Genomic DNA, 24,004 nt, shown 5'->3' on the forward strand with positions numbered 1-24,004 from the left:
GTAGATGCCACACCGAGATCCTTCTGATCCCTCTTACCAGTTCTTGGTGCTGTCCTGTACCTTTGTGTGTTCTGTGGCACCTGACACTTTCAGAGCCTTGGGGTCTCCTCAGTGGAGTGCCTGAGAGTTCCTCCCACCTCCCGCATGAGCCCACGGCTGGGAGCACGGAAACCTCAGGGTGGGACCAACCCTGAGATGCAGCTGATGCTCCAGAGCTCCCCGTGGGACCAAGCTGAGCTGGGACTGCTCTGAAAGTCGCCCTCTTGTTGGGCTCCATCTCCTCCCTCTCCCGTTTCACTCATTCCCTTACTGGTTTCTCCTGGGAGCACTTCCTTAATAAATCACACGCAGCTCAATGGCATCCACGCTGGGGAAAAACTGCCATCAGAGAACCACCCCCTGCACAAAACATCTCTTCAAAATTGTCCAAAAACAGGTCCACCTGGCTTCAAGAGGCAAATGGAGACTCAAAACCCGGATGTAACTTTTATCAACACATCATATTTATTGGCAGACTGCAACTTCAGGGGATGTTAAACACACCAAAGCTGGCTCTGTTTGGCCCAGAGCAAACACACTACAAGATTCCAGGACTCACTTTACATTTCCTATTTCCAACCCCAAGTCTTGGCAGCCTGGAAGTCTTCCCATACCTCTCACATGCTCCCCTTAGGAAGATAAAGAACCTATGACATCCAGGTCCAAAGCTTGTTTTTTTTTTCTTTTTCATCTCATATTTATTACACTCAAGATCTTTTACATTAGGAGAGCCATTTCCAAGGACTCCGTGGAACTTCAGCCAGTGAATCATAAAATATTAAGAGCAGGACTCTCCCACCTGACACTCAATTAACCCTGTCTCTAACAAATGAGTTTGCAGTGCCGAGGTGGATAAAAGACAGTGGCATTGTTCTTCCTTTCCAATGGTGACTCTTGGCTGCTTTTACTAAAATCTTCTGTTAGGGAAAACATGCAGCTTGATGTCTGGAATCCTCTGCCCCTGGCCACTGTTTCTCCACCTTGAGCAGAAGTTAAATCTTCCCACCCCAAAAGGAAACCTCCAGAAAATGACTTTCCGCCCCAGAGGGTGGGATAAATAAAATCTAAACTAAATCATCCCACCTGCCCCTCCCCCCCCCTAATGTCCCCCGCATGTGACACTCTTTATAGTGTCTGAGACACGGCTCATTATTTGCAGAATGTTCAGTATTTTTTTTTTTGGTGGCATGAGTGTAATTGACAAAATGGTTGGGGTATTCATCAGCAATCTACATTGCTGGTTTCCCTGGTTCCCGTAGATAATGCACTAGGCTTTGTCACCCTGGAGATGGCTATGGGGAGGTAAAGGGACTTCCCAAAGCCATGCGGAGTCTGAAATCAGAATTCCAGGCCTGACTCCCAGCAGACTGCTCTGTCTGCTCCATCACACGCTGGCACATTAATAAGTCTTCTTCAGTGGCATTTTCTCATGCTTCTTTGATGGCATCTGCAGGCAGGATGATCCTTCTGATAAAAATCAGCTGTAGAAGCTCCTGGTGTGTCCCTTCAGTTCTTCCTCAAAGTGGCAGGGTTGTGGGGGGAGAGGGGGGAGGGGGCAGAGCAGCCAAATCCCCCTGGCCCCACTTCCCCTTCCGACTTGATTATCCAGGCAAGTGGGATTGTTAACATCACGGCCATTGCCATAGTAACAGAGCTTGAAAGATGCCACGCTGCCCTGGAAGGGATGTCTTGCTGGGTACCAGGAAAGAGCCAGGGATGTCAGGCAAAGGAAAGGTCCTGACTTGATAGCACAAAAGGGGTGAATGTCCTGAATCTCTTGGAAATGGGATGGGCATGAGAATCCTGGCTGAGGGTGAGGTGGCAGCAAGGCTCCCACCATTTCTCTCAGGGCTTTCTTGCTAATCTGCTCAGTAGCCACCCAGATTGCTCTCTCTCTAATGCTGTTCGCACTGACCTGTGATGCTGAGGTTGACAGTGAGAGAACAGCGCTGGGAGGGTGGGTAGGCCAGGCAAGATTCCAGTGGCTTCCAAGGGACCACTTGTGCCTTCTCCTCCCAGAGTTCAGAGCAGGGAGGGTCTCGTGGGTGGAGAGCTTGTGTTACAGAGATTAGGAGCTCTGGTAGAGACATTCCAGGAAACACCGATCGCTGCTGTGCTCTCTGCCAGCATACTGGCTTGTGGAAAAAAAATCCGTACCAAGGATCTTGCCTTTTGCTCTGAAGGCTTCCAGAGGAGAAGGCAATGGCCACAGGAGCTGCTGACAAGTCTGAGACTTAAGTGAGGGACAGGACAAAAGGAGAAGAGAAGACGGGCGGGGACACCCAGTAACACCTGCATCTGGGCCAGAGCCGGCCTTTCTATTTTTTCACTTTCAGGTCACGTCCCATGGCATGTGGGATCTCAGTGCCCTGAGCAGGGAGCAAACCCAGGGCCCCACACTGGGGGCACAGAGTCTTAGCCACTGCCTCCGGGGAGGTCTCCAGAACTGGCCTTTCTTGATGTGCCATGTGCTGTGCTCAATCAGTCGCGTCTGACTCTGAGACCCCGTGGACTGTAGCCCTTCAGGCTCCCCTGTCCATGGGATTTCCCAGGTAAGAATACTGGAGGCGGTTGCCATTTCCTCCTCCAGGGGACCTTCCCAACCCAGGGATCGAACCCACGTCTCCTGCATTGGCAGACAGATTCTTTACCACTGCGCCACTTGGAAGATACCCAATCACAACTGAGCATCCTGGCAGGAATCCAGCTAAACAGCAACTTTAAGGACCAAAATTTTCTGTGAACCCAATCATAACTAGATTTTCAGAGCTGGCATTCACTATTAGCATCCTCAACGCAGTCCAAATGAAACACACTACATACTTGAGTCACCGATGACGTCAGAATCACCTCCTGTGCTTTGAAAAAAAAAAAACAAAACAAAACATGACTGAGAGGCCCCCACGCCTGCAGTGTCTGAGCAGCACATCAGTGTGTGGATAAGAGGCAGGCTGCAAAGCCAGACAGGCCAGGGTTGGAAGCTTGGTCCATCACTGCTCACTGGGTGACCTGGGAATGTTTCTACATGGAGCTCTGAGCTCAATTTCTTCATCTGTGAAACAGAGGAGATAACAGTACCTCCACCTTGGGGCGGTTGTGAGCCTTACAGGAGGTCATCTGGGCCGAAAGTTCGAGACTGTGCCTGGCTCACTCTGAGGGTTCTGATACATGAAGTTCCTGTAGGCATGAGGTGGGGCCCGGCATTTGCATTTGAAAAGTACTTCACAGTGATTCTCGTCTGCAGACCTGGGGCCCTGGCAGGGAGGCAGCACTGAAAGGCCCCTCTCCAGTTGGCAGCATCAGGTGTCAGGTCACCACGGGTTATGATCACCAACAGGTAGAACCTGGTCCATTATCAGTTCTTTGACTTGGAGGGAGGAGGGAGACTGACCTCGGTGGAGACCAAGTGTGAGTGAGAAGGCGTCCCCATGTGGAGGCGAAGGATGCGCATACCGTGAACAGCATGAGAGAGGAAGGTGAGGGCGGGGGCTGGGTGGGGGACGAAGGCTGGATGGAGGACAGTCGGGGCCCGAGGGCTGTTTTCCAGGAAGCTCCCAGAGGTGGTCCCGACACAGCTGACCCTCCGTCATCTCCCTGGTGTGCCTACGAGCCCCGGGGCCACAGTCTTCAGCCCTAGTACACCTGGAAGTGTGCAGAAGTGGCCCCGTCCTTCCAGCAGCGCAGGGTATCCACGGCAACCGAGCGGCAGAGGGGGCAGGTGCGCTCTCGGTCCAGCCAGAGGCAGAGGCACTCCTCACAGAAGACGTGCTGCGGGGACAGCAATCAGAACCGCTGGGGTCGCTTCCCCCAGCATCCACCCCATGCCTGCCTCGGTCCTAGGAGCTGAGACCCAGCAGTGAACAAGAAGGATGATTTCTGCCCTGTGTAGTCAGGGCCGCTTCCTGCAGGTGGGGTGATACTTGTGTTGAAGTCTGAAGGATGTTTAGGGGTTAACTGGGGGAAGAGAAGGGGTGGGGCTAGAGCATTCCAGGCTGAAGGGAACAGCTGTGCAAACCTCCTGAGATGGGAAACTGTTTGAGAATCTCGAGATGATCAAAGTGGCTACAGGGAGTAGGGTAGTGGGGGAGAGGAGGTGAGGAGGCCATGCAGAATCTTGAAGGCCGTGCCCAGATTCTCAGCATGGTCTGAAGTGCAGGATCCAGGGGTCAACAGGCCCAGCAGCTCCACGAGGGCAGTGACTGCTGCTGCTGTAGCCCCACTGCCTAGCCCCGGCCTGCACTCTGACAAATGAATGCCCTCCCATGCAGGTTAGGTGGAAGATTCTAGAGATACCAGGATGATGAAGACCTGGTCCCTGGCCTCCAAGAGCTCATGGTCTCCTTCTCAGAGAATCAGACAAGACAGAATCTAGTGCCAAATTAAGAGATTCAAAGCACATAGGACCCCAGGGGCCAGGCTGGAGGAGTTCATGACCTAGGACTGCCTCCGACATCTAGAGAAACAAAGGCGTGTCTACAGAGGGAGGGGGCAGAGGGGTCCTTCCAGGCTGGGATGTGTAGCATCAGGTCAGTTTGTGGTTGGTGGGGGATCGCAGGCGGGGCTGGATGGTTAACCTTTCCCTGGCTATGTCTCCTGGAATGTGGACTTGGGAGAGATATCCTGGGGTGGGTTTGCGCCACCCTGCCCTCAGGAGGTGCTCTATCCATCTTATCTGTCCCATCCACCCATCCATCCATCCATCTCTCCAACCATCCCATTCCTTCCATCTAGCCAATGTTTACTGAGTCAGTACTGTGGTTACACTACTAAGACAGACATGGCCACCACTCCCAAGTGGCTTACAATCTGGCAAAGAGGAGACACACCCTACCTAGCCAGTTGCCCAATTAGCCATCTAGCTGACAACTGGGATAAGTGCTCTTAAGGAAAAACAGGATCTGGAGCCTGCATAGCTAGGGGTGCTAACTAGTCTGGGGAAACAGAATCAGGGAAGCCTTTAATGAGGATGTAACACGTGACTCATTCATCCATTTGCTCATTCATTCGGTGCATTTAGGAATTACTGAGGCCCTTTTCCCAGGAAGGCATCTTTGTCCTTGTCCTTCTAAGCCCAGCTCACAGGAGCAGAGCAAGACTGAGGCGTGTACTGGGCCCGGCCAGGTATGTGGGCTTCAACCAGCACTGGCTGTGGCCACTGCTCCTAGCTCTGGGATGGCAATGTCTTGTCCAACCCCTCCCACCAATTCTAATCCAGTGATGGGGACACACAGCGGTACCGGGAGAAGAATGGGAGACAGACACACAGACTAAGGCTTGGAGAGACTGCCATCAACGAAGAAGAAAAACTTTCACCTTGACATCATGCTCAAATACTCACTGCTACGGAGAAGAAATACAGATGGCTCTGAAGCATATGAGAAGATGCTCATCTGCTCTCATAATTAGACAAATGCAAATGAAAACTGCACCAAGATAGCGTTTGTCACCTGTCAGATTGGCGAGGCTCAGGAAAGGCTTGATAATGCGGTGTGCTGGTGAGGGGGGCGAAGCAAGAGGGCACGTCACACTCCTCACTGGGAGTGCAAACAGATACACTCCTTTACGGAAGGCGATTTAGCAGTGTCTGTCAGACTGCATACCCTCTGACCCAGTACTTCCACTACTAGGAATGTATCCTACCAAGAGCTTGCACGTGTGAAATGGAATACGTGCCAATGAGAGCTAATGTTTACGGAACCCTGACCATGTGCCAGGTGTAGTTCAAGATGCATCACCTGAATTAACTCATTTAATCAACACAGTGAGTCCAGGTAGGTGCTACAGTTCTCCCTATCCCTCCCTGATCCCTCCTGACAACCGCATTTGTGGTAACAAAAGATTATAAACCACCAAAGGCCCGTCAACGGGAGGATGGTTGGACAAAGATGGGCAATCCATAAAATGGGATGTTATGCAAATAAGGAGCAATCTCTTCAGGCCGAGTTTCAAATCAAAAAGAAATGAGGCAGAATGCAGCTTGGACAGAATGGGCCACAGTTAGGTCTTTTTGGAAATGATATGTTCATGGTGTGTGTTGTGTATTTAAACTTTTCAGAGCATCTCTGGAAAGCTATAAAGGGAACTGGCAACAGTGGTTGCCTGTGTGGGTATTTAGGGGCCTAGGGAGCTAGGGACAAGTGAAGGAGCCCTGTCATCACTTCCCTTTTTGTATCTTTAGAATATCTTTTTAACGAACTTTTTATTTTGAAATAATCTTGTACTGTGCTGTGCTTAGTCGCTCAGTCGTGTCCAACTCTTTGTGACCCCATGGACTGCAGCACAGCAGGTGCCTCTGTTTGGGGATTCTCTAGGCATCAATAATGGAGTGGGTTGCCATGCCTTCCTCCAGGGGATCTGCCCAACCCAGGGATCAAACCCACGTCTCCTGCATTGCAGGTGGATTCTTCACTGAGCCACCAGGGACACCCAAGAATACTGGAGTGGGTGGCCTATCCGCTCTCCAGGGGGTCTTCCCAACCCAGGGATTGAACCCAGGTCTTCCGTATTGTGGGCAGATTCTTCACCAGCTGAGCCACAAGGGAAGCCCAAGAATACTGGAGTGGGTGGCCTATCCGCTCTCCAGGGGGTCTTTCTGACGCAGGAACCAAACCAGGGTCTCCTGCATTGCAGGTGGTAGCTGAGCCACAGGGAAGTCTGCAAAGGTAGTATGGGAAGTTCCTGGATACCCCTTCCCCAGTTCCAGTCTCCCCCAGCACCATCCTCTTGCATCACCATGGTGGATCTGTCAAAGCCAAGAAAGAAACCCACACAGAGGCATGGCCATGGACTAAACTCTAGCCTCGCTTCGGATTTTATGGCACTAGTTTTTTTTTTCCTGTCCTCTCTCTGTATCAGGTCCCACACTGTATTTAATCATCATGACTTCTTCATCTCCTTTTTGAATGTTTGAGTCACACGAATTTATTCTCAATTAAAAAAATAAATACAATTAAAAATTAAAAATGAACCTCTTAAACATCCCCAAATAGCAAAACCAAAAAAATTTTGTTGGTGCCATAAACGGCCCCCATCTCTTGTACTCCTACCCCTGGGTGGTGGGGGCAAGAGGATAGGGGGAGAGCTGTGTGCTCTCCCATTCGTTCCAGTCTGCAGGCTACGCCTCCCCTAAAGCCTTCTCAACCTCCAACTCATCGCATTCTGGCCCGGTCCCCTGGGACGCTGCATGAATCTCTCTTACACAGCACTTATCACTGCCTGCCTTGTTTCATAGTTATTTATGTATGTGTCTGTTTCCCCAGGGTGACTGTGCTTCTAGAGAAGGGGACAGGGCCTGTGTGCCCCCTTGCCTCCCCTCCCCGGTATCTGATAGGATGCTTTGAGTCATACATATTTGCTGAATTGACATCTTAGTCCGCCCCCATGTCAGGAAGGGGAGTGGGAGAGGGAAGGGTTGAGGGGAGAGGAGAAGGGATAAGTTTAGGCAGCTAAAAGTAACTGAGCAGTACTATGAGGTGGTGACCCACAACCAATAATGAAAACAAGTGGTAGTAAGAATTATAACGATACTAATAACTGTAATAGTATAAAGTTTTAGGGCTGAATATTTCAAATTTAGCTCTTCCCAGGGATGATTTCATTTGATCATAAGAATAGCTCTTATGATTAAATAAAGTAGGCACTATTATGATACCGGTTTTATAAATGAAAACAACCAAGGTTTGGAGAGATGGACTGAGCCACTTGGGGTCCACACACCTGCTGAGATTCACATGCAGAACATTCTGACACTGTACCATACCAAAATGTGCACTTTCTACATTTTACTGGTGAAACCAAGCCTGGGAGTGGTGAAGTAACCTGCCCCAGGGCAGCCAGCTGGGAAAAGGCAGAACAGAGTTTTATACTTGGGTCTGACAGACTCCAGGCTTCACCACACTTTTCCCAGAAACCCAGCCCAGAGCCCCGAGGTTTGGCCAGAGGACAGGGACCTGGGACTCCTGCATGGGGCAGGGCCCTGTGGCCCGTGGCGCCCATCTCCAGTGGTCCCGCCTGGCCCTGCTCACCTGGCACATGAGGACCAGAGGCTCTCGGAACTCAGCCTGGCAGATGGCACAGATGTCACCAGCTTCTGTGCACTGCTGCCCCGTGGCCCGGACTCCGTAATTCTGCTTGACAGAAGGGAGGGAGAAAGACACAAACACAGCTGTGGCCCCTTGCTGGAGAGGTACCCTCAGAAGCACAGTGTGGTCTGTTCCCAGCTCCCAGTTCCTATGAGCTCGGTGAGGCCCATCAGAAGCCAACTCACCTGAGAGGTGCAGAGAAGCTTCAGGGCCTTCCTGACTCCGCCCACGCGGCCACAGATGTCGAAGGACTGAAAGCAGAGTGAGTGGATGGCTACAAACTATCCAAGGATGGTTGAGGATCTTTCTCACCGTGGGTCTCATCTTTGACTCTGAACATCTGCAGGGTACATCCTCCCATTTGAAACTCCCCATTCCCACCAGTTTTACTTGGCTTTTGTCTTGCTACCCATCAGCAGTCTCCTCTGCCAGTGGGGCCAGAATGGCGAATATACGGCATGCCTACTGCCTCTTCCCCCACCATAAGCCCAGGCCAGGCATTGCTAATTGATCACTCTTTTTCCGAGCCAGGCTGTGATCATCCTTCTCCATCTCCTGTCAGCCACAGCCAGCAGATCAGAATCAGCAGCCAAGACAAGCCCCAGTGGTTGACTCGACATGGACTGCCTGGATAGTCCTGCTTTAAGGAAAGGGAACACATGATTCTTCCAGGATTCTCTAAAGCCAGAAATAAATACGGAAAAAGAAAGAGGAGGATGTGTTTATTGTCGGGGAGTGGGGAATCTGACTTTGCACTAATGATGAAAAGAGGAGTGCTCTGTACTGATTTGCAGAGTTGAGGGTGTGCAATTTAAGAGGAGCAGAAAACAAATTCTATGGCCGTGCTGTTGGTGGGTTGAGATCTCTAGACTCTGGAGGCAGCCTGCCTGGGTTTGATGCTCGTTCTGTGATCTCCAGCTGAGTGATGCTGGACAAGGTACTTCTCTCTGGACCTCAGCACACTTCCCATAATATTGACATGATAATGGAATGTATCTGGAAGGGTTGTGGTGAAGAAGACAACGAGAAAGGATGGCATATAGTGAGCTTTATGGGCAAGAAATTAGGATGGCTGTACCCATTAATGCAGGAAAGTACTGACATATGGTATAATGTGGCGGAACCTCAGAAATGACCCTAAGTAAAAGAAACCAGACACTAAAGATCACAGAGTGTATGACTGCATTTACACGAAAATGCCCAGAAAAGGTAAATCCAGAGAGTCTTCAGAAAGAAGACCTGTGGTGGCCAGTGGCTGATAGAAGAATGAAGAGTGATGCTTCATAAGTTGCTGCTGCTGTTGTTTAGTTGCTAAGTTATGTTCAGCTCTTTGCGCCTTCATGGACTGTGATCCACCAGGTTCTTCTGTCCAAGAGATTTCCCAGACAAGAATACCGGAGAAGATTGCCATTTCCTTCTCCAGGGGACCTTCCTGACCCAGGGATCGAACCTGCGTCTCCTGCACTGGCAGGAAGGTTCTTTACTACTGACCCACCTTTCTCTGCAGACATTTCTTTGTGAAACGTCCTGGAACTAGACAGCGGTGGTAGTGACACAACATTGAGAATCTTCTAAATGCCACTGAACTGTTCACTATAAAATGGTAAAATAATTTTGTATTGTGCGAATTCTGGTTTTCAGTTAAATAGAAAGAGATGAGGGCGTTTATCCAGGTTCCTCACTTGCCCGCCCCCCCCCCAACCACCTGCCAGGTTCAGCTGGTGAATGGGTCGTCCTTGGGCCAGCCCTCTAGCCCCCAGGGCACCTCACCTTGCAGAGGCTGTAGAGGACGATCAGGACCCCTCCCAGGAAGTAGCTGTTGGAGGAATCATCACCCATGATGTATTTATACCACAGCTGGATGGGAACGAGGGATCGGAACAGCTGGCTCAGCTCCTCTATGACCAGATAGAACTTTCCCTGCAACCACACAGAAAGCATCAATTATTATCAGGAGTAAAGACCCAAAGGACCCAGCTGAGGGGCCCTCCAGCCCAGGGAGTAATGACATTCCAGGTCACAGCCAGCCCATTAATCAGCTCTGGAAAGCACTCAGGCCTGCTCCTAATGGGCCTGCGATGTGGCCGGGGAGACAAGGCCCCTGCCCGTTGCCCTCACCCACTGCCCACCAGCCCAGGAGATCAACGCTCTGAGGACCGCCTTTCAGGGAGGCAGAAACTGGACACCTTTAGTAGAAGGTTGGAGTGGGGGTCACTCCCTGGTGCCTGCTGTGGCTTTGAGGGCTCCAAGCCGATCATGGGGCATACGGGTCCTTCACACAGATCACGCTCATCTCTAGGGGGCTGGCCCCAGCTTCACGGGCAACTGCCCTCAGTGGCAGGGGCAGGGTGGACCACAGGATGCAGAGAAGGATAGGCAGAGAAGAGGAGGGGAGAAGATGGCCCAGCCCCACTGCCTACTGTCTCCAAGGAGGCAGGATCGTATGTGGGGAAAGAACATGGACTCAGGGGTCTCAGGCTTGGGGGACTCAGAACCTCAACTTACTACATATCCACGAGCCTCACTGTCATCATACACAGAATGGGAACTGCAACTGCTACCTTCTGGGTGGCTCTGAAGATTGAAGGAAATAAACAGGAAAAGTATCTAGGATTCTCTTTCTCTTCCTCTCTCAGCTTTTATTCAAGTCCCTCAGATTTCTGGGGACTGAGCTATAAAATGGACATGAAAATAACCTACCCTGCCGTGTTCAATGAAGTTAAACAGACACCTCTTTAGGACCCAGCATTCCACTCCCAGGTGTGCACCCAAGAGAAGGGAAAATATATGTCCATTCACGGGGAAATGTTCACAGCAGCTTTACTCATAATATCCCCAAACTGGAAACAGCCCAAACGTCCATCCATGGAAGAATGGATAAACAAATTGTGGTATATATATACAACAGGGTATCACTCAGCAATAAGAAAGGAACAAATATTTGTGATACACAACAGCCTGGATGAGTCTCACACATTCTAGCCAATCAAAGGAGACAGACACAAAAGAGTGCATATTGTGTCACTGTGATTTACCTGAAGATCTACAATAGGCCACGGTAAGCTGCAGTGATGGAAATAAGACCAGTGGTTACCTGGGGCGAGATGGGGGAGGACAGACTGTAAGGGGGCATCAGGGAATTTGGGGGAATGAAAGAGATTTCAGATTGTCTATATAGAATTTTATATTGTATATAGTGATGGGGTGGTGGTTGTCCATGTGCATACATTTGCTAAAACTCACTGAAATGTGTGCTTCAAATCTATGTGTTTTGTTGTATAGATATGTTCTACACCTCAATAAAGTCGACTGAAAGAAACAAACAGAAACAAACAGCCCTGCCCCAGGCATGCACAGCCTTAAAAATATGAATAGGGACTTCCCTGGTGGTCCAGTGGTTAAGATCCTGCATTCCCAATACAGGGGGCCCTGGTCTGATACCTGGTCAGGGAGCTATTAGTAATCCCACATGTCGCAACTAAGAGTTCTCAACTAAAGATTCCTCATGCTACAATGAAGACCAAAGATCCCAACGAAGACCCCATGCAGCCAAATAAATAAATACATAAATAAATGTTTTTTAAAAACTGAATACTTTTTGTTCCAGCAATTCTACTTCTAGGAATTTATCCTAATAAATCAGGGATTTGGGTTAATAGATATGTCAGTAGGAATGGCCAATGCAGCATTCATTGTAACAGAGCAAAAAAAAAAAAGCGACAAAGTAAGTGTGTACAAAGAGGGTCTGGTTATGACAGAGATCAATAATGCAAAGCCATACAGCCAGCCAAATACCATCCTGAAAATGAGTGACTTTGCAGTGAAGAAATCCAGCACATATTGCCTTAACCAAGGTTAATTAAGGTTAACACCCCCAGTAATAATAAATCACTGAAGCCTAAATCCCTGATACATGCACTGAGAAGAACACAGCATCACTCTTGTGTATTCTGGTCAAAAAGTTACAACCTTGATTGAATCATGAGAAAACAAGAGACAAACCCAAACTGAGGAACATTCTACAAAGTAACTATCCAGCGTTCTTCAAAAGCATGACATTCAGGAAAGACCAAGAAAAGACCAAGGAGTTGTTAGATTGGAGAAGAAGGTAAGTGAAAGTTGCTCAGTCATGTACGACTCTGCGATTGCATGGACTGTAGCCTGCCAGGCTCCTCTGTCCATGGAATTCTTCAAGAGTGAGTAGCCTTTTCCTTCTCCAGGGGATCTTACTGACTCGGACTGAATCTGGGCCTCCTGCATTGCAGGCAGATTCTTTACCATCTAAGCCAAGACTAGGGAGACATGACTAATGCAATGTGGAATCTTAGATTTGGTCCTTAGATCAGGAAAAAGACATCTGTGGGACAATGAGCAAAATGTGACAAAGTCTGCAGTTTAGCTACTAGTAAGGGAATTGATCTTAATTTCTTGGCTTTGCTAACTGAACTATGATTATATTAAATGTAACATTAGGGGAAGCTAGGCGACGGGTACATGGGAACTCTGCACTATTTTTGCAACTTTGCTCTGAGTTGAAAATTATTCCAAAATAAAAAATTTAAAAAGAAATAATCCTGGCAAAAGATATCAATTGATTCAGGGAAATGCTCATATTATAGTTCCAAGTGGAAAAGCCACAGAATGTAGAAACTCCTCATTTTCGTTGTGGTTTTCTGTCTTTTCCAATTTTTTCGGTACTGAACATATGATGAATTTAAATTAGAGGGAGAAAAAGGTTATGAAAACATGTTGTGTATCCACAAATGGATGATGTAAAAGGCTATGGATAGAGACTTTATTTCCATGTTGCTATATTCTGTCTTGATGGCCTGGGTACAGGTCACTCGCAAGGGGACCCCTTGAAGAGGATGTACCCACATCTGCTAAGGACCAAGGATGGGCATCTAGTCATCCATTCACTCCCGTGTCTGACCTTGCAGAATCAGAACCTCACTCCAGACCTGCCTGAAGCCCAGAACCATCTGTGATTTAACAAGCTTCGCAGGTGACGGGTGTGCCCGTTTAAGTTTGAGAAGCTCTCTTTCAGTGGATAAGTGGAAGAAGGATCATGCAGTAACGTGGGCACTATGAGGGAAGAAAGGTGTTGCAGAAGCCCAGAGGTGACAGAAAAGGTGGTCAGTCTTTGGCTATCTTGCTGGGAAGCCTCCTGTTCTGTCCACCTGGCCCCATGATGGGTGAGGATATGACCACCTTATGAAAGGTCCTATGTCCCTGTGTCTCTGGGAACCCCTGCCTGCTCATCTGGCTGGCTCTGGGGGACAGACCCTCCTGTTCCCTCTCAGGCTGATCTTGTACCACCAGTCCGGCTTGGTGGGTAGGAGTGCAGCCTCAGGAACCACACAGCCTGGACTCAGATCCTATTGCCAGCTACCTTGCTATTTCTGTTCCCTTGTCATTGTCTTTGGATCCCCCCAGTTCTCAGGCCCCACTGGCTGAGAGCTGGTCCCCTGGCCCAGACTCCACACTGGCCTAATGAGTGAATCCAGAACAAAGGTCAGCAACTTTTTTCTTCTGCCACGGGCCAGATAGTGACTACTTTGGCTTTGAGGTCACACAGCCTCTGTCACCACTCTACCCCTCAGCTATTGACAACAGACAAACAAATAGGCAAGGCTGTAAATTTTTATCTATCAAAACAGGTGTCGGAGCATATTTGAATGCAGTTTGTGGTTTACTGACCCCTGATCTACACATACGAAGCTAGATAAATCAAGTCTGGGGGCTCCCAACATATCCCCAGAATTTCAGGGCAGACTCAGGGAAGAGCTTTTGGGCCCCTCTTTCAGGTGCTTTGCTATGAAGACCATGCTCCTTCTCTGCAGATGGATGTTTGGTCCCATACTCTTTGCCGAGCTAACACTTGAATATCTTCTGTGTCTCAGCTAGATGTCACCTACTATGAGGACTCTTCCCCAACTACTTAATTAGATGCTCCTGTTATACCCTTTAAATCACTCTTTTAGATCACCTCTCACATTTAAAAAATTATCTCTCTCTTCTGGATTGTAAGCCCCATTAGCATGAAGATAATTTGGCTCCTGATCATATCACCAGCATGCAGCACAAAGTAGGTGTTCACTTAAGAGCTAGACACTTTGGAAGCACAAGATTTCCACCTTTATTACTCAGGTCAATGTCTAGAGTTTGCTGATGGAGAAACAGAATTGGAACATGGAAGAGAGTACTTTTCTTTATAAGCAAGCCCTGATGTCACAGAAAATAAAATAAAGGGAGAGAGAGAGCTAAAGGTAGCAATTAGCTGCTGGCAGGGTGGGGGGAGGCACTTGGAAAAGGAGATAGAACCACCGGGGAGAACTGGGCATATCCCAGTGAAACCATCTCTCTCTAATTAAGCAGTTTTATAATTCCAGGTTGCTTAAGCGTGTTATTTCTGACGACCACCAAATGGAATGTGTGGTTTCTCCAGGGTGTCAGAGAACAAGGAAAGCGATCAGATTATGAGCCGTCTGGCCTCCCTGTCACCCGTGAAGGGGGAACAGTAGCAATTGCTGCAGAACTTGGGCATGGAGAGTTTGCTGCTGGGATTCTGATAAAGGGGGGCGGTAACAGTCGAGATGGAGAAGGCGGTTCTGACTTTCTTACTGCTTGGAGGGGGGAGGGAAGGACCACAAGTGAACTGGGAAGCTAGGAAACAAGAGAGAGCTGACTCTGGAAGGGAGTGGGAAGTGAAGGCAAGTGGGATGCCGAGAAGCCAAAGAAAGGAACACAGTAAGAGCACTCTGGAGAAACACACCTAGGAAAGGTGATGTGAAGGATTACAGGGATGAAGAGGAAGGGGACAGAGACATAAGCAGAGAGTTGTTAGCAGTATAAATGTACAAAGACATAAAGAATAGACAGACACGGAAAGAAGATTTTTTTCTGCATCAAAAGTAATGAATTTTGAATTACTTCAAAATTAATTAATATTTATGAGACTTTACCTGTTTATGAATTTCTTTCATACACATTTTTCTCATCTATAGAAGTAGGACAGCACAGTGGTTAAGGACACGCAGTTTGGGGCTCCAAGGTCAAATATGCTACCTACTAAATTGGTTGACTTAGGGCAATAATTAAACTTCTCTGAGCCTCAGTTTACTCGTCTGTAAGTGGGCTTGAAAACAAACACACAGAGTGGAAAACAACCAAAACGAGCAAAAAAAAGAGCCCCGATATGTACGTTTCCAATTTCTCTGGTGTAAATACTCCCACCAGGCCAATTTCAAGGTACCTAGGGTTTAAGGACTATTTGCAAATTTCCTGAAAATGTAACCATCCGCTCTCACAAGCCTGTGCAAGTTGGCTCCAATACACCAAAGTGATTGGGAGGACTGAGTGAGCATATGAACCTAAAATACAGGTACCCAGAAAGGGCCCAGTGCATGATGAGAGCCGAGAAAGAACCTCATGATGACCTGGGGATGTGGGCACTATTACTGTCACCTTCTTTCAGAGATGGGGTACCCCAGGTTCAAAAGAAATAGGACTGAAGTAGAATGAGGCAGAGGTGCTATCTGGGATGCCCAGGCCCCATGAGACCTGGTAGCTGTCAGAGCCCCTCCCCCTCACTTGCCTTTCTTCCTCCAGCACCACATTATGAAAAACCCAAAGGGAGACTCCATGCAGAGGCCATGTGCAGAGGAAGAGGCTCTGAGCAAGACTACACGGAGGAGAAGCAAGGAACCCAGACAACAGGGAGAACTGAGGCAGCAAATATAGGACCCTGGGCAATTCATCCCACCTGCGTCAGCTGAGCCATTAGACCCATGAGTGAAAAAGCCGTCTTAGAGAGTCCAGACTCACTGTACATCACATAAAGACCAGCCGTCCTCAGTGTGTCCTGGACGAACTTCTGACCCACAGAATCATAGGAAATAATGAAATGGTGGTTGTTTGAGGCCAAAAGAAAAAAAAAGAAAGAACAACAACTAAAGTACTCATCTAAGGATACTCAGCCAGTGCTATGGATTGAATGTGTCCCCACAAAATTCTTACTCTGAAGCCCTTACCCTCAGTATAGTGGTATCTGGAGAAAGGGGCCTTTTGAGAGGTAATTAGGTTATGAGGGCTTCATGAGGATGGACCCTCGCGAATGGGATTAGTGTCCTTATAAAAAGAGATATAAGAGCATCCATCCTCCCTCTCCCTCTCACTCCTTCCCTCCTTCAGCACTAACTGTCTCTCTCTCTCCCAAATCCTCGCAATCATCCTTGACTCTCCTTTTCCTCATAACCACCATCCAATCCATCTACAAATCCTCCTGGAAACAGCTCCCTAATGGCGACTGCCTTTGTCCCACTATGCTTAGTCTTTGCACAGTATCCAAAATAAGCTTCTCAAACACAAGGCAGATCAAATCATCTCTGAGCTCAAACCTGCCAATGTCTCCTACCTCTCTTAGGGTGACATCTGATGCTCCCTCCAGATCCTGTAAGACTGGCTCCCAGCTCACATGTCTGATGTGCTTGATTCTCAAAAACAAACAAACAAACAAACAAACAACGAAACAAGCACAGTCCTACCTTCGAGCCTTTGCACTTGCTCTTCCTTCTCCCCAGAGCACCCTTCCTCCTGACGTCTGCCAACTAACTGGCTCCCTCACTTCCCTTGGGTCTTAGCACACATGTCATCTCATCAGTAAGGACCCCTGAACAATGTATATAAAATAGCACCTCGGTACTTCCTACTGCACCACCATACTCCCGATTGTATTCAGCTTTTCATTTTTCTTTTTTGCACTCACCCCCAACACAGACTGTATTTCTTTGTTATGAGAATATGCACTCCTGAAATACAGGGGCTCTGTGTCTTTTTGGTGTTATCGTTTCTGTTTGAAGAATATAGAGGGTGCTCAGTTCACATCTGTTGCATGAATAAGTGCGCCTCTGTGTCTTCATCTGTAGACTGCAGATAAGGTCCTTCAAAAGGATTTTGATGTTAATAACAAATATATACATTGAGGGCTTATTACTTGCCAGGTGCTATACTAAGCACTTTGCATTAATTAGTTTAATTCTCACAACAAGCTATGAGATAGGAGACATCATCATCCTCATGTTACAGAAGAGTAAACTAGGGCACAGAAAGGTTAAGTCACTTGCTCAAAGTCACACAGCTGGTAGGTGGCAGAGACAGAATTTGAATCCAGGCAGACTGGTTCCAGAGGCCACTTTATAAATCCCCTCTTGTCAGAAAAATAAGTAACATGTAAAGATATTAAAACAAGGTGTGGTATAGCACAATATTAAAAGTTGGCAATTATTATTACTACTACTGCTTGCTGCCAGCTAAATGAAGTTCATTTTAGACTAAGGGCTAAGGAGAGATAAGTCATAACCATCTTGAGTGCTGACTGCCCCTAAGGCCAACTCTCTTGGGTAAGTCTGATGTGCGGATGGCTGGTGATGTTTGTTGGCTTGGTATGTTAACACTCTAAGATCCTGTTTTCAAGTCAGCCACACTCCCACAAGAAGAGCAATACCTGCTCTTCTTTCTAGAATGTTCTTTGAAGAACACAAATCTGATCATTGTGGACTCACTGTGATGTGATTTGCAACAAATATGAGAAAACAAGTATCTTCTATTAAGCCAGATAATAATCTATGAAAATACTAAAAAAAAAAAAAAAGCCCCTTTTCTCAGTAATTAAAAGGATACTTGTCTTTAGAAGGTTTTTATGTTAACATGTAATGGGTTGATTATTAAGTTAATTAGTAAGTACTATAAAAAGTTCTTGGTTTTAATTTTCATTGTGGTGAACTGATTTTAATTTCTATTATGGCTACCTGGGTCATAACAATAATCCATACATGGCAATTCTGTAGGGTCTTCAATATTTTTTAAAACTGTAAAGAGGTCCTGAGTCTAAAATGTTTGAAAAAGCCCAAGAAGCACCTCGAGTAGAGTAAGTGTTCAATAACTTTGACTACTACTATTACTACCACCGTCTGTTTCTTCGATAGGCTGTGCGCTTCATGAGTGCTGAGAACTACATCCCGTTCACCGTCCTTCCCCTCTGCTTACTCAGCGTGTTCCTAATTGCTGGCTGTCACCTCACATTCGTTCTTTCCTTCTTCCTGAGTACTGGAGTCATCAATATTTTAGCTAGATGATATCTCAAGCGAAGACTACACCTCCCAGCTTCTCTCCTCCATCCAACTGCCTTTTCAGTGGCACTAAGATATAAGTGTCATGTGATAACTTCAGAGAAACTGTCACCTTATTCTTCCCCTCTTCCTCCATCTGGCTATCTTGGACTTAGATGCAATGGCTGGTGCTCCAGCTGCCATCCTGGGTCATGAGGAAGGGTCCTACATCCCAGGATTAGTAAAGTAGTAACCTAGAAGGTGTCACACTACCAGGTTTGGATTGCTTACCTTTGGACTTAACATGGGAAGAAATAAACTCTTCTTAAATTTAAACTTCTTTTTTTCTTTTTTTGCTGTTACTTGCATATCCCAATTCTAACTAATACAAAGAGTCTGGAACTTGGTAGGTGATCAACAAATGTTTGTTGAATGAATGAATGAACAGATGACTAGGTGGGCTAAAGAATCCTGTGGTTCAAATAGCTAGGTTTTCCACAGGTGTTGGCTCATAGAGAACCCTGAAATCATAGATGCTATGAACCAAGGGACTGCATATAAGGAAATGCTCAAAAACTATTGAGGCTAGGAGCAAGGAAAAGAGGCTGTCCAGTGACTACTGGGTTTGGCACAAGAGCACCACGAGGAAAGCATGCAGTGCAGAAGAAAAAAACAATGACTGAGCTCTTACTACGTGCCTGGCACCCACTCTCTGCACAGCACTTTGAGGTAGGTGCTATCAATGCTCCCATTCTACAGATAAGGAATGGGAGACCCACAGCATTGGCAACCTGCCCCAGGGGACACAGCTAGAAAGTTCTGGATACCTCTACTTGGTAGGAAAGATGGCCACTGGCAGCCCCAAGCCAACATTCACATAGCCTAACTCCAACAGAAAGAGAGGCCCTGTTACTCCCTGAGCCCAACACCAACCTGAACAGCAAGCCTTGGGTAAATTGGTCACATGGGGCAGGCAGTGGGTGGGGTGCCACAGCTGACAGCGGCAACAGGGCCACAGGTAGCGGGAGAGGTGCTTCCGCCCTAGTGCAAGTGGCAGGAAAAGGAGGCCAGAAAGCTTCTTCGAGTTTAAGTCAGAACAGGGCCAAAGGGAGTCCTCACTGCAGAGCCCTCCTTTAATGGGGGGAAAATAAACAGTAACTGGGTCCAGACTCTTGGTGCTTGCCCTTATTTGCTTCTGTTGCTCTGGACTGCTAGTTAGCTCTGGGTTGCCTCAAGGGACAGGGCCACGTTTCCTGCTCCAAAATGGGTGGGCTGGGCCAGTGCAAAGGGCTGAAAACAAAGACTTGTTTTCTTGGGAAGGCATCCTGCGGGTCTGTTATGATTGCTGGCTACACCGGGGGGACCGCAGCTGAAAGAGCATGTCAGAACAAAACAGCCACAACATTGACCTCTGAAGTGCTGTGCCCATCGGCTAAGGGACAGGAGGGCCAGCTCAGACTTCAGAAAGCTTAGGGGTGGGGAAAGAATTTGGTAACTGCCTTCAGAATAGCCTAGCCTGGAGTGCTGGGAGCAAGAGGTGTTGAGGGGACTGGGACTAGAAAGAAGGCTTGAGAGAAATGTAGGGGGTGGGGAAAGCAGAGAGACACAGGAGGGGAAATAGGGGATGTGCCCAAAAGAAGAGTGGGGAGGAATGACAGTTAAAGGTCAGGAGAGAAAGGGCACCAGGAATGACAGACTAGCACAGAGGAGGCCAAGGAGGAGAAAGTAATCCCATTATTAAGCACATATCATGGGCCAAGAATTCTACATCAAATGCTTCCCTGGTAGGGCAGCTATGACCCAGTCCCATTTCTCAGATGATAAACCCCAACAAACGCAGGAGAGGCAAGAATAAGGCGCAGGAGACTGAGCTAATGAGACATGTACAAGAGGGAAGAGACAAGAGAGCAGCAGCAGAAGAGAAGATCGAGGGCCAGCTCAGCTTGGTGGTGAAAGTTTCTCTGTAAACACTTAGTACCTGCATGTGGCCCCCAGTTCTGACAACCCTGGGAGATGGACACTGTTCTTACCAGTCCCAGTTAGCAGGTGAGGAAACAGGCTCTGAGGGGTTCCCATGTGCTAGTCAGGGGTAGAGCCAGGTTTAAAACCAGTCTGACTTCCCATCTTGTGCTTTGAACTCTAAGAGGAGACTCTAAGTTAGGAAGTTAAGAGTGAGATGAGAGGGGAGAGAGAAAGAAAAGACACAAGGTGTGTGGGAGGGTAGAAAACCAAAGAGTGAGGATGAGATTCAGATAAGAGGTCCTTTATCTGAAAGACCTTCTATTCTTAGGTGTCTGACAGTCTAGGGAACAGAGTCTCTGAGAGGGGAGTAAGGGACCTATAGGGGTTCTGACCAGAATAGAGAATGAAATAGGTTTTTGGGTGCTGGAAGCGTTTTATATCTCTGCCACCCAATACAGTAGCCAGTCGCCATGTGTGGCTATTGAGCACTTTAAATGTGGCTAAATCTCTACTGAGATGTACTGAAAGTATGAGATACACAGGAAATTTCAAAGTCTTAGGAAAACAACAAAAAGGTAAAATATCTCATTAAATTTTTTTATATTGATTACATGTTTAAATGATAATACCCTGCACATACTGGGTTAAATATATTATTAGAACTGATGTCACTTATTCCTTTTTGCTTGCTTAATGTGACTACTTGGAAATTGGAAATTGCTTATGTGACTTGTACTATATTTCTGTTGGAGAGCACTGGTGATATCTTGAAACATATGGATATACATATACATATTTTACATATGGATACATACATATGTAAAAACTCATCGAGCGTGTACACTTATAATTAGACTGCTTTACAATATGTAAGTTATGCCTCAATAAATAAAAAAAGAAAGAAGAGTGAGCCAGGTCGAATATAGAGGATGGGAGCGCGACGACGGGGGGCGGGGGGGGGCGGGGTCCGAAGGGGCGGGGCCAGAGGCAGGCGGCCGCACGTTACCCGGCAACAAGCGCTGCCGGTGACGTCATCGGTGGCGGCGGAGGCCATCAATCCCCCTCCCGGTGGAGCGGGCAAGTGGGGCCGCCTGTCTCCTCCTCCCCCGGGCCCGGATGAGATCACCGCAACGGGTGGCCGGCTGTCCCCGTGCTCCCAACAAATCGACTCCACGGCAAGCGCCGGCATCTCATGATCTCATGGCCCCGCGGGACGGCGCCGGCCGATGAGGTCACAGGCCCGCGCCCCTGGCTGCCCAGGTCTGCGCGCCGGCTCTTTGCCAGGGTCTCTGGGCAACCTGCCATCAGTACCAAGCAAGCCCCCCAGCTCCTGGCTCTTCAGCCTTCGGGGACAAAGGAGGTGGCTGTTTCAGAAAGGCAAAGCTACCTTTTCCACTCTTGCTGCACCTTTTCCTGCCCACTTATTTGAACCTGTCACCACTGAGGCCACGTGTCTAGCAGGGAGAGACTGCAGCAGCTCCCCAGAACTTGAGGTCAGGAGCAGTGCAAGGCGACTTGCACGCGAGATTTCACAGCCGCTCAGTGAAAGAACTTCTATTCTTAGCTGTCTGACAGTCTAGGGAACTGAGGCTCAGATGGGCAAGGGACACCTGCCCCAGGTTACCCAGCTAGGAAGGGTTGCAGCAAGGACTTTAACCCCTTGGCTCTCTTTAGCTGCACCCCAAACATCCACTCCTTTATCCCAGTTCCTCCTTGCTCTGGTGGAAACTGTGATCATGGCCACACTTGCTGGGTGCCCACCATGTACTGGGTACTTTATATTAAAAGTCACAGTTCCACATGCCAAACCCATGGAAAAGGTATTAGAGTATATGGGCTAGTTTGTGGATAAGAGTTAGAAGGCTCCAAGGGGTGAAATGACTTGTGGCAGAGCCAGGATTTGATTCTACAGCACAGACTTTGTATTACTCTACACTACCTTCTGCAACAAAAGGGGATGCCTTCCTGTTAACCGTGGACAATATACCTTCTCACCTGTCTCCTCCCCCCTTAGGTCAGCCATCAAAGGCAGTCAAAGACAGGACAGTGAGAGTGCCTCTTGGAGGGTGGCTCAACTCCCTTGCCAGCAGCAGATTTTCTATCACTTACTGCTCACCATTTGCTCTCCAGCAGCATCCACTGCCTTAGGATGACAGGGAGGGAGGGAGATGACATTTTCCGAGTGGCTGTGCTAAGCCAGACACTGAGTCACTGCCATTACCAAGAGCAGAGCTGTGAGGGGGTCATTACCAGCTCCATTCTGCAGATGAGAAAACTGAATTTATTTTAACTACAATCAGATGGCAAGGCAGTACCAGCTTCAGCTCCAATATCATTTCTAAAATGATATTGGACTTTCCACAGAAAGTCCTTCCCATCCTCCTAAATGAATCTTCCATGACTTCTGTGTTATTTTCTTCTTAGTGCTTATTGCAGTTTGAAGCTTTATGTTTGTGTTTGTTTAATGGTGCTCTTCCCAACTCAATGAAAGCACTGACCCTGTTGTTTCATTCACTGATGCATTCCCATACCTATGCAGTGCCTGTCATACAACAGATACACAAGAAATGTTTTTAGGGTGGATGCAAAGAATTGTTGGCTTAGGCTGGTGGCAGTCCTGATATTCAAACTCAGGCTCATTTGGGCCTAAGCTAGGGCTTATTTACTTTCTAAGAAGTCCAAGCCTCTTGGTACACATAACTTCATTCACAGCAAAACCATTCTGGTGCTCACTCAGAGCCTACTAATTCTAAGTTTGCTCACAGTACTGACAAGTTTGATGTTCTGGTTTCCCAACCAGCAGAGCCCTTGCTTGGTAACAGACAGAGGGCAGGAGGAGGAACTTGATAAGAAATTAGGTGTGGAAGGGAGGAAGTTCTACGTGTATACGCCTGCTTTAGTCTTTGGTTTTTATATGATTTTATTTATTTAGTAATTTTGTACTGGGTCTTTGTTGCTGCACATGCGCTTTCTCTAGTTGTGGAGGTGGGGCTTCTCATTGCAGAGCTTCTCACATTGAAGAGTATGGGCTCTAGGGTGCACAGGCTTCAGTACTTGCGGCACACGGGCTCTGGCCGCTTGGGCTTCAGTAGTTGCAGTGCATGGGCTTAGTTGCCTCACAGCATGTGGGATCTTAGTTCTCTGACCAGGGATAAAACCTGTGTCCTTTGCATTGCAAGGAGGATTCTTAACCACTGGACCATGAAGGAAATCCCCTCGTCCTAGCTTTAATAACAGCTCAGCAAGGAAGGAGACATAAAAACTACAAAAAAGCAGACTCAAGGAAAACGAGGTAATGGTAACCACAAAACTCTGGTTTCTCACGCACAAAGGGAGGAAGGGAGATGGATAGAATCTAGGAGATGGGCACAGGGAGTTTCTAAGCCATGAGTAATTTTCTACTTTTTAAGCTGGGTACATGAGTCTTTGTTGTTTACAGACATACAGAACACATAGTTTCCTGTTGCAAGAAGGAAATGCTATGCACTATGTTCTTTCATTGAATGGAAGATACATTTTAAGTGTGATGCATACACGTATTATTACTGAAGAGATCTGTAATGCTGCTCTTCTAAGCTACCTTAAGCTGCACAAATTTCTATATTCTAAAGGTGAGTAAGGGAACTTCCCTAGTGGTCCAGTAGGTAGGAGTCTGCATTTTCAATGCAGGGGGCCTAGATTTGATCCCTGCTTGGGGAACTAAGATCCCACAAGCTGTGTGGCACAACCAAAAACTTAAAAATAAATAAATATATAAACAGGAATAAGATGACGGCCATTCACAGAAGTGTGTTTCCCATGGAGAAAATGTAT

The 24,004-nt window shown here is 47.7% G+C and overlaps 1 protein-coding gene across 5 annotated transcripts in view; it reads right to left on the reverse strand.

Moving 5' to 3' along the window:
* Positions 1-481: 481 nt before the first annotated feature.
* Positions 482-24,004, reverse strand: part of RNFT2 (ring finger protein, transmembrane 2) — a 63,344-nt gene continuing 39,821 nt past the window's right edge. For 4 of the 5 annotated variants that reach the window (XM_060400781.1, XM_060400784.1, XM_060400782.1 and 1 more), the window contains 3 exons: positions 9,891-10,040; positions 8,306-8,371; positions 482-8,165 (listed from right to left, as the gene is read on the reverse strand). In XM_060400781.1, the coding sequence (XP_060256764.1) occupies positions 7,899-8,165; positions 8,306-8,371; positions 9,891-10,040 (483 nt within the window). In that variant the 3' untranslated portion in view covers positions 482-7,898. The remainder of the gene's footprint in view (positions 8,166-8,305; positions 8,372-9,890; positions 10,041-24,004) is intronic. The other variant, XM_027956547.3, reaches the window with a different exon arrangement.

The sequence above is a fragment of the Ovis aries genome, chromosome 17 (assembly GCF_016772045.2).
Source record: "Ovis aries strain OAR_USU_Benz2616 breed Rambouillet chromosome 17, ARS-UI_Ramb_v3.0, whole genome shotgun sequence".
Classification (NCBI taxonomy): Eukaryota; Metazoa; Chordata; class Mammalia; order Artiodactyla; family Bovidae; genus Ovis; species Ovis aries.